The 19,431-nt window shown below is 32.1% G+C and overlaps 1 protein-coding gene and 1 non-coding gene across 2 annotated transcripts; one reads left to right on the top strand and one right to left on the bottom strand.

Annotated features, from left to right (window-relative positions):
* Positions 1–2,574: 2,574 nt before the first annotated feature.
* Positions 2,575–2,646, top strand: TRNAK-UUU. The gene has a single exon. It is a non-coding gene; the product is annotated as a tRNA-Lys (tRNA).
* A 10,822-nt stretch (positions 2,647–13,468) lies between these two features.
* Positions 13,469–15,042, bottom strand: LOC109171075 (leucine-rich repeat extensin-like protein 4). The gene has a single exon (XM_019320207.1). The coding sequence runs from the start codon at positions 14,919–14,921 to the stop codon at positions 13,656–13,658; it is 1,266 nt and encodes a 421-aa protein (XP_019175752.1). The 5' UTR covers positions 14,922–15,042; the 3' UTR covers positions 13,469–13,655.
* Between the last annotated feature and the right edge of the window lie 4,389 nt (positions 15,043–19,431).

Genomic DNA, 19,431 nt, shown 5'->3' with positions numbered 1-19,431 from the left:
CGACGTCGTTTTGATCAAGAGTCCACAATGCTATGTGAACCCTGGTCCACGAAATAAATTGCCTGTTACTTCCGAGCAATGCAACACATTTGTTGTGTGTTGGTGTTTGGACTATAGGCCCAATACAATTAATATGAATGAGTGGTTAAATACACAAATTATGCTGTGAGCACGGGCACGGTTTTATATCCATAATTTCTATACTGTAATTTCATAATTTTTATATTGTAGATTTATAATTTTTATACTGTAGATTCATAAAATTTATACTTTAGATTCTAATTGTTGAACTCTGTTTTCACAAATCAGAGAACTATATGTTCATAATTTGATAACTATACAGTTTAGAAATTATGAATTTACAGTACAAAAATTATGAATCTACAGTACAGATATTATGAATCTGCAGTATAGAAATTATGAATCTACTGTATATAAATTATGAATCTACTATATTTAAATTATGAATCTACGGTTTAGAAATTATGAACCTAAAGTATAAATTTTATGAATCTACAGTATAAAAATTATAGATATAAAACCGTGTCCACCTTACAAGCTGGACACGTACTCACATCATAACGTTCCGGTTAAATAGAGAATCATTGGGTATCAAATTATGAATAAAGGAAGCAATATATAACGTTGGAACACATAAATAAAAGTAAAACCTAAATAAGGCAAAGCACAAAATCTTTAGTTGCTTATCGTTTTTGGGGTTTGGCAATTTATCTATGTTCACGGCCGGGAATAAATGAGTTCTTTTATTAATTATCTAATTGGAATAAGGTTCAAATTGGCCACTGAACGTAACCTGAAAATGCAATTAGGTCACTGAACGAAAAAAAAGTGCAATTAGGCCACTGAACACTCCAAAAATGTGCAATTTCACCTGATAGCAGGTTACCCTCAATTTTAGCAGGTTATCTGCTTACGTGGCAGCTGAGTTGGCATTTTTAATAAATTTTAATAATAACTTTTTATTAAATTTTTTTTTTAAAATAAAAACGACTTTATTTTATTTTTTATTTAATTTTTTCTAATTTTTTATAAAAATTTATTATTAAAATTAATTATTAAAAATTATTTAAAAATTATTAAAAATGCCAACTAAGCTGTCACGTAAGCAGGTAACTTGCTAAAATTGATGGTAACCTGCTATCCGGTAAAATTGCATACGTTTGGAGAGTTCAGTGGTCTAATTGCACATTTTTTGAGTGTTCAATGGCCTAATTGCACTTTTTTTTCGTTCAGTGGCCTAATTGCATTTTCAGGTTACGTTCAGTGGCCAATTTGAACCTTATTCCTTATCTAATTTAAATCTAATTTAATCTAATCTATATCTAAAAACATAATAAGTACAAATGAAGGTTATATTCTTCATTTATGTTCGTTTTTTCCGTTAACTTTTTTAATACATTATGCTATAAAAGTTGTACTATAAAATATTTTGAATAAACATACCTTTATCGTTATAACTTCCGTTATCTTTTCCACTATTGTTACTATACACATGCATCCACCATATATTTTCTTATATTATTCAATAATAATAATAATAATAATAATAATAATAATAATAATAATATATACATTATATATTTGGGGTTATATGTTAGTTATTTTCTAAAATATAAATATCAAATTTATAAAAATATTTTACATTATTATTATTATTTACAATAATTTAAATATCTAAAATCTTAATAAATTTAAAATCTTAATATAAAATACTAATATTTGACACCTATTTCTTGAACATCTGCCAATACTAGTGTTTTTTTTTTTTTTTTTTTTTTTTTTTTTTGTGAGTAAAGAGGAGCTACCAAGCCCGGAGATTAGTGAGTTGCCAATACTAGTGTTAATAATACATCCAAACTACTAACATTATCCTTTATATAATAAAGCTATATGGTTTGGAAAATAATTAATGTGCCACAACATCCTTTATTATACAAAAAAAAAAAAAAAAAAAAAAGCACAACATTTAAAAAATAAAATAGCTATATATTATATAATCATATAAAAAATATACTTTTGAAAAATAAAATAGCTATATATATTATATAATCATATAAAAAATGTGTTCAATTAGAGTTTAAATTTACACATACAAATTTTGAAATTTGCTTTCCAAATGTAATTATCTTAGTTATTATTTGTATTGTGAAAATTATAATATTGATGAAATACAATTAAGAATAAATCAATGTAATTATGTAAATTATCTCTATAAGTTTATTTGAATATGCACATAATTAGAGATTATATTAACCATACAAAATTATAATTTTAATTTTAATTTTAATTGTAATTGTAATTGTAATTGTAATTTTGTATTCTATAAAAATAATAAATACTTGACCAATGGAAGCTCAAAAATATTATTATATTAAATAATTTAAAATATTTTAGTTTTTCTATTTTTTATTTATATTTATAATAACATAATTTTTTTCCGTGCATCGCGCGGGTGAATTACTAGTATTTATAAAATTACCATCTGCCATACCAATTCAACACCCCCTCCCCCACTACCCTTATCAGTGTACTCAATTAACGTTTAAACATAGTGCCGTCTTAGCTCAGTGGTAGAGCGCGTGGCTTTTAACCACGTGGTCGTGGGTTCGATCCCCACAGACGGCGGTTTCCAAAGTTTTTCTCAAAAAAAAACGTTTAAACCCTGAAAACAAGTACTATTGTTCCATTCACATAATACTATTTATTCTGGGTTGCGTTATGATTTCCTAATTTGGGTACTTGTCTGTCTAAAAGCTCATGGTGAGACCTACAAGGATACAGGTCTGTGAAGTAGGTAGTTGAGACAGTAACTATGTGAGGAAATAAATTAAAATTTGGCAGAGATTAATTAATCTTAGAAACAACTTTAATTGGCATTGTTAGTTGTCACAGACCTTTGTTTGTTTAGTTTCTGTAAATGCACTTATATTCTTTAATTATGTGATTCAGTAGTGGCAGTATACATACATGGTGCTTCAACTTTAATTTGTGAATCGTATTGTTTCCTTTATGAAGATGAGTAACATGCACAATTAGTTATTACCACTGTTTCCTAATCCTTTGTCTGGACTTTCATGCTAACTTCTTCTTCTTCTTTGGGACCTTTTTTTCATTGGCATTCTTTTTCTTTGTTTTCAGTGTGATACAATTTTAGGAATTATACAAATTAAATTGTTTGGTTTAAACTCAATGAAAATGTAAAGAATAATAGAAATGAGAAGTGGAACCTAAGAGCAACATTATCAGTGAATATATATTTTGGGGAGAATGTCAGATAAAATCACTATTGTTCAAGATCATAGCTAATGTAGGGAAGAATTAATTAAGAAATAATTTGTTTGCAAAAACCAAAACTAATTTCAGAATTATCAAATGAAGAGGGACAGGTGTTGTGCGCGTTTCGCAAACAGCAACCCACACGGGTGCGTCAGGCACGCTTGACACTTTTGTTTATTTATTTATTTTTTAAAAATCAATTTTAGTTTATTTATTTTTTCTTTAATTTTTTCTCTCCCCACCCCTCTTCTCTTTTCTAATCACACACCCAAAAACTCCTTAAAAATTACAAAATAATTCTACTATTGTTGATACTCTAATGGCATCTCCAATATTGTACTTTATTCTTTTCACATCTTAAAAAAAAAAACAAAAATAAAACAAAAATAAATTAGTATCTGTCACTTTCCTGTGCCCAAATAGGCATGTGCACAACCTACATAGAGTGCGGTGTGCGGACTTTTAAAATAAAAAATTAAGGGATAAGCGTAGAACATTTGTTAGCTCTGCACATCATCTTTTTGATTATGTGGAAGAGTTCTCAACGTCTAATAGATACTTTATAATATTCAATATTTTTTTTTGAAAACTATAATATTCAATATTTAATTGATTAAAGAATGAAAATAAATAGATAATAATTGCATTATAGTTTTTCAACTTTTAATGATGCCTTCAGTAAAAATGTAAAATATAGCACTTTTTCACAATACAAATACAGAGAATTAATTTCATTTTTTGTCCTAAATTTATAAGTGACAGTCCACTTTTAGTTTTTTTTTTTTTTTTTTTCCAGAACATTCCTTTGTGGTCCTAGTATTATTGTTGCATGACCATTTTTGGTCATTTGTCAACAAAATCATTGAAATGTCGTTAAATACAATGACATTTTGTTTTTTTTTTTTTTTTGTTTTTTTTAATACAAAGCGGGTTGACTACCTGCTATATTTTTATTTTTATTATAAAAAAATTCATATTTGAAGACCTAAATGTCATTGGGTTTTACGAAATTTAAATAGTTTTGTTAATAAAGGACAAAAAATGATGAGATTGTTTTTTTTTTAAAGACTAAAAATGAATTATCACTTATAAATTTAAGACCAAAAATAGAATTAACTCTAAATACAAATATAGAAGAACCAGGACTTGTCCACACTACAAATTTCCCTTCTGGTTAAAATCAATCACCCAATTAATCATTATATGCTCTTATGGTTGTTCAAAGCTTGACTTAATCAACATAATTAATTAATTATTTTTTTTTCATTTTATTTTATTTTTTTTTTGGTTTTGCCTACCTAAACATCCATTATTGACTTCACCCAATTAATCATTATATGCTCTTATGGTTGTTCAAAGCTTGACTTAATCAACATAATTAATTAATTATTTTTTTTTCATTTTATTTTATTTTTTTTTTGGTTTTGCCTACCTAAACATCCATTATTGACTTCACTATTCACATGGAGGCAGTGGCGGTGATATGATCTTGCAATGGAGTCCATTTCAAGCCAAATTGGGTGTGAGATGGATACCATTATTTTCCATGCTTCTATGTAGGGGTGTTAGCGAACAGAGCTTTCGGCAAACTACTCGTGTTCGTGTTCGGCAAGCGTTCGTTTATGTTCGTTTGTTAAGGTAAACGAACCATTAACAAACAAAAATTAGAGCTCGATTAATAAACAAACAGAGCTTGAACAGTTGTATGCTCGTTTGCTAAGAGATCGTGAACAAGCTCGTTTGTGTTCGTTTAATAATGTTCGTGAACAAGCTCGTTTGTGTTCATTTAATAATGTTCGTGAACAAGCTCGCTTGTGTTCGTTTAATAATGTTCGTGAACAAGCTCGTTTAGTGTTCGTTAACAATGTTTGCGAACATGAACGTAGATTATTTCTTGTTTACGAACGAATTTTGATCATGAACATGTGCAGGTGTTTGATTATTAAAGGTTCACGAACGTGCTCATGAACATAAACCAACATGTTCGTGAACGTGTTTGTTAACGAACATGTTTGTTAACGTTAACAAACACGTTCGTGAACGTGTTCGCAAACGTTGACAAACACGTTCGTGAACATGTTCGTTAACGTAAACGAACACGTTCGCGAACGTTAACAAACACTAATGAACGCTTAACAAACGAACACGAACAGGATTTTCAAAAACCTTAACAAACGAACACGAACACGAACACCCCAAAATTCTTAACAAACGAACACGAACAACCTTCGTTCGTTTATGTTCGGTTCGTTAACAGCCCTACTTCTATGTACCATCCCTAGCCTGTACCCTTACATGTGCCCACAAACAGGATGCTTAACACATTGAGTCAGTATTTGGGAGAAAGAACAAGATTCGAACCTCAATAGCGACAGTGTGAGAATTATATTCAAAGTGGACAGATCCTTTATTAAGTTATTGAGTCATCGTGATTTATATCATTTCAAATACTTTGTCGGGTCGAGGTGTAGGAGATTTTTGGGGTTGGGAATTCAACCTTTTAGAGAAAAGGATGCTTTAACACATATTGACGGGGTGTAGGGGACTCTTGGGGTTAGGGATTCAACCTTTTGGAGAAAAGGATGCTTTAACACATATTGATGAAAGTTTTACTAAGATAATGGTCTTGTTTAGTAAAATAGTTAGCCTATCATAATCACTTCCACCAAGGCCTGAACCCAATATCTCCCACATAGGGGAACAACTTAATTGGTACAAGTGGACCACAAGGTCCTTGGTATATTTTGGCTTATTTGACCACTATTAATTGTTTAACTTGGTTAAAAAATCAATATAAATGTTTGGTTAATTAATTTTTTGTAACTCCAAAATGCTAAAATTCAAAAAGTTAATCAAAAGAACTTTTTCAATTAACTTTTTAAAAAAAAGAAATTATATCAAACAGTTATCAGCTAACAACTAATTTACCAAACACCTTTCTACAATTAGCTAATATTATCAACTAGTTATACCATCTAATTAACTCAATCAACTAACTGCTAACAATTATTTACCAAACAAGGCCACTGTTTAAATATTTGGTATTAAGGGTCCGTTTGGAAAGTAGGAAAATGACTTCTGGAAAATGTTTTCTGGAAAATGAGTCATTTTCTGGAAAACATTTTCCTTTCCAGTGTTTGGTTGCATTATGGAAAACTGTTTTTCTGTGTTTGGTTCATTTTCTGGAAAATGAGTAGAATTGTATAATTAAACATTTTAATTATTTTATTTAAAATATTACAACATGTATAATAATATATAATAATATAATATTAATTTTAAATATAATAAAAAATAGCTAAGTTTTTCAAAAAAAAAAAAAAAAATTAATAACATATCAAAAATATTATGGTGGGTGGTGGTGGTGTAGTGGTAGTGGTGTTATTCGTTATATAATAATAATAATAATAATAATAATAATAATAATAATAATAATAATAATAATAATAATAATAATAATGGGTATTATTGGTGGTGGCGGGGGTATAGTGGTGGTGGCGGCGGCAATAGTGGTGGTGATGGTGGTATGGTGTTGATGATGTTGGTGGTGGTGTGATGTTGGTGTAAAAGTTGGAAAATGACTTCCCCCAAAAAAAGGGGAAGTCATTTTCCTCCAAAACAAGCCTATTTTCCAAAGTCAACGGAAAATGATTTCCGTTGACTTGATTTTCCAGGCACATCCAAACACTGGAAACTTGAAAAATGATTTCCAGAACTCATTTTCCAGGTTTCCAAACACACCCTAAGGCACCCAAAAAAAAAAAAAAAAAAAATCTAAAGGTCGGGAGGAGTATATTCTCTCTATTCTTAGGTGTTTTTCACATGCATAATGCTTATTAGACCAAATTTGATGGAGTCCTAACTCCTAAGCTACCTCAAATATTCATGGATGGGCGAATCAATAAATTCATCATGCCAGGTAAGACTTCACCAAAATTTAATCCTAATAAATTGGTGCAATTTCAATATCATAATTGTTAGATGTAAGCATTAATGACTATTTATTTTTTATAATGGGACAATTTTTGTTTTCCTTTCACGAGGTGGTGGTTTTGACTCTTGATAATGTTAATTCATCGACCTCTTAACAAAGTTATAGGGGATGTTTGGTTATTGACTGATCAGCCAAAAATTAACTAATTTGACCAATATTAACTGATTGACCGGTCTATAAGCTGTTTATAAGTGTTTGGTAAAAGGCTATTGGCTTTGACTGATTGGGCCAATCAGCCAAAAATTGAAACGCTAGGCTGGGCAGCGTTGAGCAGTTGATGGGGTGTATATTTATTAAATGACAATTTTAACCTTGTAATCTCAATCCTTAACCTTGCTGCTACTTCACCATTTCTAACCTTTTTGCTGCTTCAACATTTTTAGATTTGCATTTTACACAGACAAACGGAGTAGCATTTCTAATGGATTACACCTCAAGTTTTCCATGTTCATCTTCATCCTCAAAATTCAAAACTCACAATTTTTTTAATTCACTAATTAAAAAAAAAAAACAGCAACAACAATAACCAAATTCAGAACTCACAAAACTTTTCTCAGCACTGTCTTCTTCATCTCTCCTTTGCCATTATTGCCGTCTTTTTCATCTCCTTCACCATCGGCGGATGCTTCACCTTCTTTGCCATCACCATCTCCCCCATCACCATCTTCTTCATCTTCTTGCCATAGATGCCTTCCTCATCTTGCCATCGCTGCTGTGGGTAGGGATTAGGGGTAGGGATTTTGACTGCTTGTGCATTGGTTTGACACGACTTTTGTGGATTGCCATCAAGTCTATCGACTTAAGTTAATAATAATAATAACAATAATAACAATAACAATAACAATAACAATAACAACAACAACAACAACAACAACAACAACAACAACAATAATAATAATAATACTAATAATAATAATACTAATAATAATAATAATAATAATTATTATTATTATTATTATTATTACAATAATTCAATAATAGTGAAATAAATAAAAATAATACACATATAAATAAATAAAAATAATACACTTATATAAATAAAAAAATAACACACTTAGCTTGCAAATATAATTGGTGACTCAAATTTTAGAATCATTTATAAAGATTATTATTATTATTATTATTATTATTATTATTATTATTATTATTATATGTTAAAATAACATAATAAACACATACCCTTAAAAGTCATTTTACATGTAATCAGCTATCAACTAATAGTTAATTTATCAAACACTTTTCTATAACCAGCTAATACTATCAGCTGGTCAAACTAGCTAATATAATCAGCTATCAATTCAATTACTAGCTAAATCAACAAGCTATCAGCTACCAACTAATTACCAAATACCCCCATAATGACTAGCATGATTAGCATGATCTTCATGTGTAATGTAAATGTGATAGACTTTAATAGTCCCTATTGGTGAGTGACCAAAATCGCTACCTTATGTAAAGTTTGAAGATTTAATAATACTCACGTTAACAATTGAAGAATTGAAATCAATCACTATTTCATATAAATATAGAGATTAAAAATATTATTTTCCCTAAAACAATTTTACGTGTATAGAAAAATAGAAGTTTTAATCCCTAAACTATGCATGCGAGGTAGAGAATTAGTCTTTAGTTATTGGAGGTATAAACTTAGTGGCTCAATTTTCATGAAAGTGACATTTTTAGTCCCATTAGGATGAAAAATGTTAACTTGTTAGCAAAAACAGGGTAAACCCCAATTTGGCAAGACCTTTTTGGTCATTTGCATAGTTTTTTCCTCATACAAAAATGTGTTGCTTGCCCACTTCATCCCGGCTAAAAAAATGCAATTCAATAAATTGAGGAAAATAATGTAATTTTATTCCTTTGAACAATAAATTGATTTTTTTTTGGTTATTAGTTAATTATTTTTAATTCTTCTTAGATATTGGCAACTAGTTCTAATAGAATTTAATTTTGAGATTACATATTAGCCTCTCGATATAATGTCATTAAATATTTTTTTGCTATTAAAAGTTTCACTTTTATAAAATTTGGAGACTAATTTTACACCTCTAATAACTTACAGGGCGTTTGGTTTGAGGGGGGAATTATGTGGGAAAGAAATTGTAATTTCATGGGAGTTAAATTACTTGGAATAAAGTGGAATTTAAATTCCAGTGTTTGGTTAACAAGAATAGAATTACTGGGAATTTTAATTCCAATGTTTAGTATACATGGGAATTGAAAGGGAATAAGTAGTATAAAGTCCAAAATGCCCATTGTTGTTGTTAAAAGGAAAGATCGGACATTCATTTTAGGTTAAACAAGAGAATGGTAATTTTGTCTCATCAGTATTTTTTTTCTTCCTAAAATCCCAGGAATTAGAATCGTAGGAGTACATGAGATTTTAATTCCATGCATAAAAATGGGGGAATTTCAATTTCATGGAATTGCAATGGGTGTTGCTATTTGCACCCCCTTTGACCACAATGAGATACAAAGTACATTGAAAATATAAAAAGTTAAAAACTTATAATAAATACATAGGTGGTGCAAATAGCCTAATGAGTGGTCAAAATGCTATTTGCACCACCTTAATTAAATCACATTTATTAGGTTTAAATAATAATTAATTAATTCATTTTTTTTTAAAAAAAAGAAAGAAATTCGGCTGCCTTCTCACTGGAGAAGGCTGACCCCTGAGTTGCCTTCTCACCGGAGAAGGCAACCCAGTGAGAAGGCATGTCCATCGCCGGAAATCAACACCAGCAGAAGGCGAAGAAACACAAGCCCGAGACAGTAACTGCTGCCGTTCCCATCTCCAGCGCAGAGATGGAAGATCCTTACCACGCCTCGCCCAAACCAATCATGTCGTCTGCCCCTTCGTTCCGCGCAGATAACTGGTCCGCGTTGCCCCAACCGGCAGACTCTAGGAATAAATCCACTGACATCAATGTCACAGTGCCTGCATAAGGCTGAGTATTTTTGGATAGTAGGTGTAGATGGATAAATCATCTATATCATAAACCGTGCATGATATATCAATGAACATTAATTAACACAATATCGGAAAAGGAAAAAAATAGTTATTCACGGCCAGGCCTGGATAATGGAAACGACATTGGAAGTATGGGTGACAGTGTATGATTTGAATCCAGCGGCAGTAAGAACGTGCGACCATTGTTTTTCAGTCCTTTCCAAGCCTTTCCCAGTGTGAGCCATTATCACCATATCTAACATCAACCCCACTTCATAACTATTATTATTATTAATATTATGGTCTTTCTCCTGCAGCTTCGAATTCTTAGTGTTGGTGTTGTTCTTCAGCTTCATCCTAGTGCCTTGATAATCATTGATCATTTCCGGGTGATCTGTGAGTATTGCCTCCGCTATTATCACTTTCCCAGTTTCCTCTGGAATTGCCTCTCTGCACTTGCTCAATATCTAGACGCACTCTTCGCCTCCCCAATCATTCAACACCCACTGCACGTACTCGATCGATTGATCGATCAGCCCCAACGTAACCGCCAGCCATGCAGCCATGAGGAAATTAAATTAAATTAAAACATCGGAGAAGGCGATGGTTTCCTTAGCTTTTTTTTTATTTTATTTTATTTATAACAACCCACTGGTTGCCTTCTCACCCGAGAAGGCGACCCACTGGGGTGCCTTCTCACCTGAGAAGGCAAGTGGGCTTGCCTTCTCAACGTAGAAGTTGACTGGAGGTTGTTTTTTTTTTTTTTTTTTTTTTTAATATTTTTAGTTTTAAAAAAATGAAAAACAAATAATAATCTTTGACCATATTTAATGCTGATGGTGTAAATAGCAAATTTGCATTTACACCACCTGTAAAACTATTTGACCTACTAAATAGGTGGTACAAATAGCAAAATAGGTGGTGTAAATAGAATTTCCCATTACAATTCTCTCCAATTAAACTACAGAATTTAATAACTTGTAGAATTAAGCGGGAATTAAATGGGAAGAAAATTTAAAATCACTCCAACCAAACGCCCTGTTAGAGTCCAATTGATAGGAGCATGCATTACAAGACTAATTATGGATATGAGTTGATGAATGAAGTCTTAATTAACACAAATAGGCATGCTGATAGCGCTAAGAATAAGGAAGCGTGTGAATCAATGATAAAATTGTCCTCTTTTTGAGAAATATATTATTCACTAGTGTTTTCATGCGCGATGCGCAAAAATATATGCCCAATATTTATATTTTTTAAAATAAGTAACAAATTCCTATTAATTAAATTCTATATGAAATTAAATTTATTTATTATATTAATTCAATATATAATGTCTACAAATATTATTATCATTAAAGAATATAAGAAAATATATGGTGGATGCATGTGCATGGTAACAATAATGGAAAAGATAACGAAAATTATAACGGTAGAAGTATTTTTGTCCAAAAAATTATATAGTACAACTCTAAAAGTACAATGTACAAAATGATTAGCATTAAAAATATGGACATAAATGAGGGATATAACTTTGATTGAGACTTATTATGTTTTTAGATATAGTTTGACAAAAACTTTATGATCAAGCGACATAACTATGATTCTCCCAAATAGGAGATCACATCAATCGTTATGCTGTGCATCCGTATGCACCATGCATGGTGCATACGGATGCCAAAACGACGTCGTTTTATTAAAAAAAAACGTGCGTCTCCCCTTTAAAAAAAATTCAGGTTCGATTCCCAGCAACAACATTATATTGTTCATTCATTCTGGAATTTTAGTTCATAGATTATGGAATTATAGTTCATTGATTATGGAATTATAGTTCATCGATTATGGAATTGTAGTTCATCGATTTTGAAATTTTAGTTTATAGATTATGGAATTTTAGTTCATTCATTCTGGAATTTTTAATTCATAGATTAGATTATGGAATTATAGTTCATCGATTATGGAATTATAGTTCATCAATTATGAAATTTTAGTTTATATGTTGTTGCTGGGAATCAAATCTGATTTTTTTTTAAGAGGAGACGCGCGTTTTATTAAAAGGACGTGGTTTGGATGCAAAGCATAATTTGCCAGATCACATGTTTAAACTACACTGGGGCATTGACTTTTTTGGGACAGAAACTTGCTTGAAAAGTTGCGTCATTACGTATATCTTTGTACATAACACTAATTCTACATCATTGGTATCACTTAGAAATTAAAAATGACACTAATTCTATATCATTATTGGTATCACTTAAAAACTAAAAATGTCATTTAAACTGCTTATTTTCAGTTTCACAATAATTTTTTGAGTTAATTCTATTTTTGGTTCTAAATTTATAGGTGACAGTTTACTATTAGTTATTTTTTATTAAAATATCCTCCCTTTGTTCTCGTATTATTGTGTCATGATCATATCATTTTTAATCATCCGTTAACAAAATCGTTGAAATGTCATTAAATACAAAGACATTTCGATCTTTTATATACAAATCAGGTTGACCCGCTATATTTTTTTTATGCTTATTTTGTTTTTGAAAAAATCATAATTAAAGACTAAAATGCCTTTATATTTAATGATATTTAAATATTTTTGTTGATAAATGAACAAAAATAGTCATGTCACAATAATACTAGGACTCAAAGTAGATGGTCTGATAAAAATAAGGACTTAAGTGAACTGTCACCTATAAATCTAGGACCAAAAACGAAATTAACTCTAAATTTTTTGTTTGCTTGTGTAGAAAGAGTCATCCATTGCCTTGCTAGTCAGGATATAATTAATTAAAGCATTCCAACCATAAGAGAACATATATAATACATCTATCCAACAAACAAATAATAAAATTGTAGAACCACATTAGTTGGCGTGAGTGATCGTGCATTCTTATCTGATCCCTTAAGATAGGTAGGAAGTTCGAACCCCTACTCGTATAGAAAAATCAATCTGACCAGTCATTAGCCCCTTAATTGGGTCGGCCTGGTACGAACGACTCTTGCCCTTTAAGAGAGGTCAGGAGTTCGAACCCCTACTCGTAATGAAAAATCAATATGGCTAGTACCTTACCCCTTAATTAGATCGGCCCGAATGGAAATTAGTATAAGTATGGTACGGGGATAAATATGCCTCTTACAGTTAGGGCCTTGCTCAGGACACCTAGTGGTCCGAGCAAACAAAAAATTTGTAGGAATTTCACTGTCATATTTCACATTTTCACCAATGCAAGGGAAGATCTAAATATATATATAGTCATTATCTTGTACACTTCAAAATAAATAGAAAAGGGAGGACAAATTAACAAGTCATACATTATCGCAATCCCAGTTAATGAGACAACCAATACTAAGTTGTTTTCCAACCAAAAAACAAAAAAAAAAGTGGCAATCATAATGGTGCACCTAACCAAATCAATGAGGAGGACTCGCACTGGTCTTTTCACCTTCACCCCCAATCAATGCCCCACACACAGTAGGTTTGGGTGAAGGGATTCTAAGGCAACTCAAACTGCTTCCTGGGATATCAGAACACTCTGGTTGTGACCTCTGCATTTCCCTTCCTGGAATGCAATTCAGAGAGAAATCAAACCCCACATTCCTAGTTGGAAGCCTGTCACAGTCTTGGCTCACCCCAGAGAAGAAGTTGTAAGTTATGGTCAAATTCAACAGCCTCTTCAGTGAACAAACAATGTCTGGCAACTCCCCAGAGAGCTTATTGTTAGCCAAGTTCAGGACTTCAATCCCACTCAGACAGGATATTGAGTCTGGCAAATGCCCCATCAAGGAATTTGAACTCACATCAAGAACCTCCAAATCTGTCCACATCCCAACCCCTTCAGGAATACAACCTGTTAGCTGGTTGTTCAGGAACAAAATCTCCTTGATTCTTGGACCCATGTAGCCTAAACTGAAGGGAATGTTACCAGAGAACTTGTTGTTAGCCAAATTGATGACAGAAGCTGGGGAATTCCCCAAACTCTGAGGCAATTCCCCACTGAACTGATTGTCATTCAGGAAAATTGCATCAAGCTTCTTGTTGAAGACATTCTCAGGAATGGGTCCTGAGAAGGAATTGAATCTGAGGTCTAAGTAGAGGAGATTTGGGATGAGGAGAACAGTGGTGGGGAATGAGCCTGAGAATTGGTTGTTACTCAGGTCTAACTCAGTGAGGGAAACAAGGTCTCTAAAGGTTTCTGGGATTGTGCCTGAAAATCTGTTGGTGTTGAGGTGGAGGAGGGAGAGGTCTGTTAACAAAGAAAGCTCTTTTACAAGAACCCCTTTGAGATTTGCATGGTTTAGATCTATACCTGCCACAACTTCATCTGGGTTGCCCATAAAATCTTGAGAGTCTGAGCAGAAAACCCCTTTGTAATCACACACATTTGACCCAACCCATGACTTCAAAATCCCCAATGGGTCCTCAGAAACTGCAGATTTCAATGCTTGCAGAGCAGTGTATCCTTTTTGAAGCTTTGAGCCACCACCAGAAGAGCCTGTTGGCCCTGGACTGTTGATTCCTCCACCAATCCAAACCCCTCCACCACCACCACCACCGCCGCCGCCGCCCATTCCAATTCCAACTCCAACCCCAACACCACCACTAACAGTCACAGTCACTGCAGCCTCAATGGCAATGGCATGAAGGAGAAGAGCAAAAAGAAGCCAGCTTTTTGCCATATTTCACCAACAGTCAAGATTCCAATTTGAGAGGAGTTTCTTGTAAGGTTGTGCAAATGTGGTTAGTTGCTGCATTGATGATGGAGGAAGTGTAAATGGCTTTCTAGTATGAATTTCACTGTACATTTTGTATGAGCACTTAAATCTTTTTTTTTTTTTCTTGTTTATTTATTCATTTGGCACTGTCATTATTACTCATGCCACTTTTTGCTGTACAAAAATTGACTTCTCAACCAACAACAGGAAATCCTATTCTACTTATAGCGCACAATATTTATTATTCTATCATCATTTATCAATGGGTCTAATATAAACATATAGGCCCTGTTTGGTAAAAAATTGGCCTATAGGCTAATTTTGACTTATTTGACCACTATTAATTGTTTGATTTAATTGAAATATCAATATAAATGTTTGGTTAATGAGCTTTTTGTAACTCCAAAAGGCTAAAATTCAAAAAGGTACTCCAAGCAACTTTTTCAATTAGCTTTTTGAGAAAAGAATTTATACCAAACAGCTATCAACTAACAGCTAATTTACCAAACACTTTTCTACAATCAGCTAATGTTATCAACTATTTATACCCATTTAATTAACATAATCAGCTAACACTAACAGCTATCAGCCAACAGCTATTTTACCAAACAGGGCCATAATATTATTTTAAGCGTGACTGTATAATACTTTTTAGTAAAAATATAATAATTTTTTTAAAAAATAATACTTTTTAAATAATAAGTACTGGTAATATTTTTAGGGTTGGTCTGAAAAGATCTGCACGGGTTTAGCTCAATGGTTTAGTGGACAGTATTTGGGGTAAGAGACCAAGGTTTGAACTTTGGCGGCGGCAGTGTGGAAATTATGTCCAAAGTGGACAGATTCCTTGTGTGCACCAGCATTTTATGCTCTGTCGAGTCAGAGTGAGAGGGCCCTTTTGGGGTAAGAATTGGTCTGAAAAGTTGTATTATAAATTTTGAAAGTTATTTTTTGATTTTTTTTTTTTGCGTTTAATTATTGTTGAAAAATGAAATTAACAAAAAATATTTATTTTGGTTAAAAGAAAAAATGATTAATTTTGAAAAAAAAAAATATCTTTTGAGATTTTTATTTAAAAATATTTTTTGAAGGCTCTATTCTCCTTTTTTTTTTTAAACTTTCAAACAAATATTAAAAAAAAAAATTGTAATGCTTAATAATCTATACTATATATAATAACAAAATCCTGAAATTTTAACTTCCCGCCCAATTCCTAAAAATCTCTCTTCCTAATAAAATATATTGATTTCTACTTTCCAATTCGTACAATAATTCTGCGTTAAAATTCTATTCTAATATTATAAAATTGTGTAATACTATTCCTATTCTAATCTATATCTATTCTATATATCAGTGTTGCAAAAATCGCGCCGCTGGCCGCTGCGATGAAGGCCGAAATCGGCCTCTTCCGCGGCTACCTCGCCGGGTGATCCGGCGATTAATTTTTTTTTTTTTTCTTTAAGTTGTAATGTGTCAAAACTTCGGCACGGCATAACTTTTGACTCGGTTGTCCGTTTAGGACAAATGTTTTTTTTGAAATCGCGTATTTTTCGAGATCTATCCACTGCAAACTGTCATAGGCAGTTTGGCCCACCAATTTCTAAAAAAAATGCTTTATTAAATTTTTTCTAAGAAAAAACTATGAGAACATTATATTTTATTGATGAATTTTTAAAATTTTTTATTAAAAAATTGTCCCGTGCATTATTTAATAATCTTTCTTTATAATTGGTCAAATTATTTAATTATGATAAATTAGGGAATAATTAATGATGGTAATAGAAATCCTAGAAGAATATAGAATTGAAGAATATGTAATTATGTTATATTATTATTGTGACTCACGAAATACAATACAAGAATATTTAATTATGGCTATATTATTATTGTGCCTCACGGCCATTATATACTAACAGAACTTGAAAAGAAACTAATAATAATAATAATATAATAATAATAATATAAGTGGTAATAATAATATCTAAAAGTAATTAAGTGTTAATAATAATAGTAAGAATATTAACTTAAGAATTATAACATAGAATAAATCGTAATAATTAATAACTATAGTCTAGGATTAAATTTGGAATTGTCAAGAAAGATAAACGACCTCTGGTAAAATTAACTCTTAAATAATTATATATCGATTTAAATATTCTTAATATATTACAATAATTTCATTCTGTGCATCGCATGGGTGAAAATGCTAGTTCATATAAACAAAAAATACTCCGCATTATATGTTTGCTAAATAATGTTATCTATTTATGACATATTTCACGTGAAACAATTTACACAAATTTTTGTGTTTTTCTTATTATATGAATGAAAACGTTAGATCATAATGAAATGATACAATTTTTTAAAGTTTGTGTAGTATAATGGGAGTATGGGACATCATGCCCTATAATCACGATTTACTTACCTCACAAAAGTTGTTCAAAAGATGTGCAGTTACAGCTTTTGATGACATTGTTGGCTGAAATTTTGATTTATCAAAAGTGGAAAGGAATTCTATGTACGTGAGTATGCCAAAATATTTTTAATTTCGTTTTCCTTCTCTATTTTTTCCTCATTCTTTTACAGTTTCCACCTGGTACAATGCAGGGACGGACTTAGAAAATCATCAAGAACGAAGTTTAAATAACGTTAAAAATATCAATGACAAAATATCAAACACCTATAATAAGGTTATACAAAATAAGTTTATAAATTACACTACCAGGACCGGTCCAAACATTTTATAGGCCCGGGGCGAAATTTTAAAAAAAGGCCCCTATATAAAAAATTTAAATGTTTCCAGATATATGTCAGGGCCGGTCCAAACATTTTTTTTTCTTTTTTCACTTCCAGATAAATGTTTATTAGGCAACATTGTATATAAAAAAAATAAAGATAAAAAAGAAACAAAAGCACCTGGCACTTGGAATACTGAAATAGCCAATCAACAATCTTTATTTCTACCAACGGGTAAACATGTATCTTCAATCCCTACATAAATAAATGAATAAACACATTACACAACTTACAAAATAAAATAAAATAAAATAAAAACAATCTTCATATAATAAACCTAATAAACTTACAATTTCATTATACATAGGAATCCTAAGAAATAGAATTAAAAGACAAATAAAATTCATAATTCCCAACTCTTAAACAACAAATCAATAATTCCTAATTTCAAAATGTAATATGCAATTTATTCTGCAATTTTTCCTAATTTGCAATAATATGCAAATCTGCAATTTTGTAATATGTAAATCTGTAATATTCAATTCATTATGCAAAATTCCTAAATCATAACAATTAACCTAATATGCAATAATATGCAATATGAAATATGTAAATCTGTAATATGCAATAATCTGCAAATCTGTAATATGGAATTCATTATGCAAAATTTCCTAATTTCAAAATGTAATGTGAAATTTTTCCTAATCTGCAATAATTTATACTTTCAAAATGTAATCTGCAATTAATTCCTATTGGAACAGTTATGATATAGCATTTTGTTAGTATACTGTTATAGTCTTTAGCATATTGTTAGAGTCATTAGCGTAGACTTTTCTGTTCCACCTATTGTGGTGCTGAACCTCAGTATATAAGCTTGTGTAATATTCTCCGTTTAATTCATCACTTCAGAAATATTATTTCATCATTTGGTATCAGCCTAACTTCGGTCCTATGGCCAATCAAACTGATGCTACTTTACCAGCCGGCGCAACCACCTCCCCGGCTGATTCTTCCGATCGATCACCTCAAGTTATCGCACCTGCTGATCGCCGGGCGTCCACCAAGTTGCAGCAAGCACATCACTATGTCTCTATCAAGCTGATGGCCACGAACTATCTGTTCTGGAGAGCGCAGCTTGTTCCTTTTTTGAGAGGCCAGAATTTGTATGGCTTTGTGGATGGCACGAATGCCTGTCCGCCGGAATTTCTTGCCACCTCGACGTCCGCAGCATCTCCGGCCGTCAATCCGCTTCATGCCGACTGGGTGCAACAAGATCAATCGATCTTGAGTATGTTGATTTCGTCTCTTGCTGAGGAGGTCCTTTACCTTGCGATTGGCCACACCACCTCCAGAGGAGTATGGGTCGCGACGGAAACTGCCCTGGGGTCTACCTCTCGTTCCCGCACGTTGAGCCTGTTAACGCAGCTGCAGGGCCTTCAACAAGGTGATTCATCTACGTCTGAGTATCTAGGACGGGCGCAAATCCTTGTCGAGCAACTTGCCCAGGCTGGTCGTCCGATCGGCTTGGATGAACAAAACCTCCATGTGTTCCGGGGGTTGCGGCAGGAATTTCGGTCCTTAGTGGCGTCGCTAACAACCAAGAGCCAACCTCTTACAATTCCAGAAGTTGCAGATCTCCTGAACACTCACCGCTACCTCTTCCCGGAAGACGCCATGCCTGCTTCCATTGGTGCAGTTCCGGCAGCCATGGTTGCCCAGCAAACCACGTCCCATCCCA

This window comes from Ipomoea nil, unplaced genomic scaffold, assembly GCF_001879475.1.
Source record: "Ipomoea nil cultivar Tokyo-kokei standard unplaced genomic scaffold, Asagao_1.1 scaffold3394, whole genome shotgun sequence".
Classification (NCBI taxonomy): domain Eukaryota; kingdom Viridiplantae; phylum Streptophyta; class Magnoliopsida; order Solanales; family Convolvulaceae; genus Ipomoea; species Ipomoea nil.
This window is presented reverse-complemented; position numbering and strand designations above follow the sequence as displayed.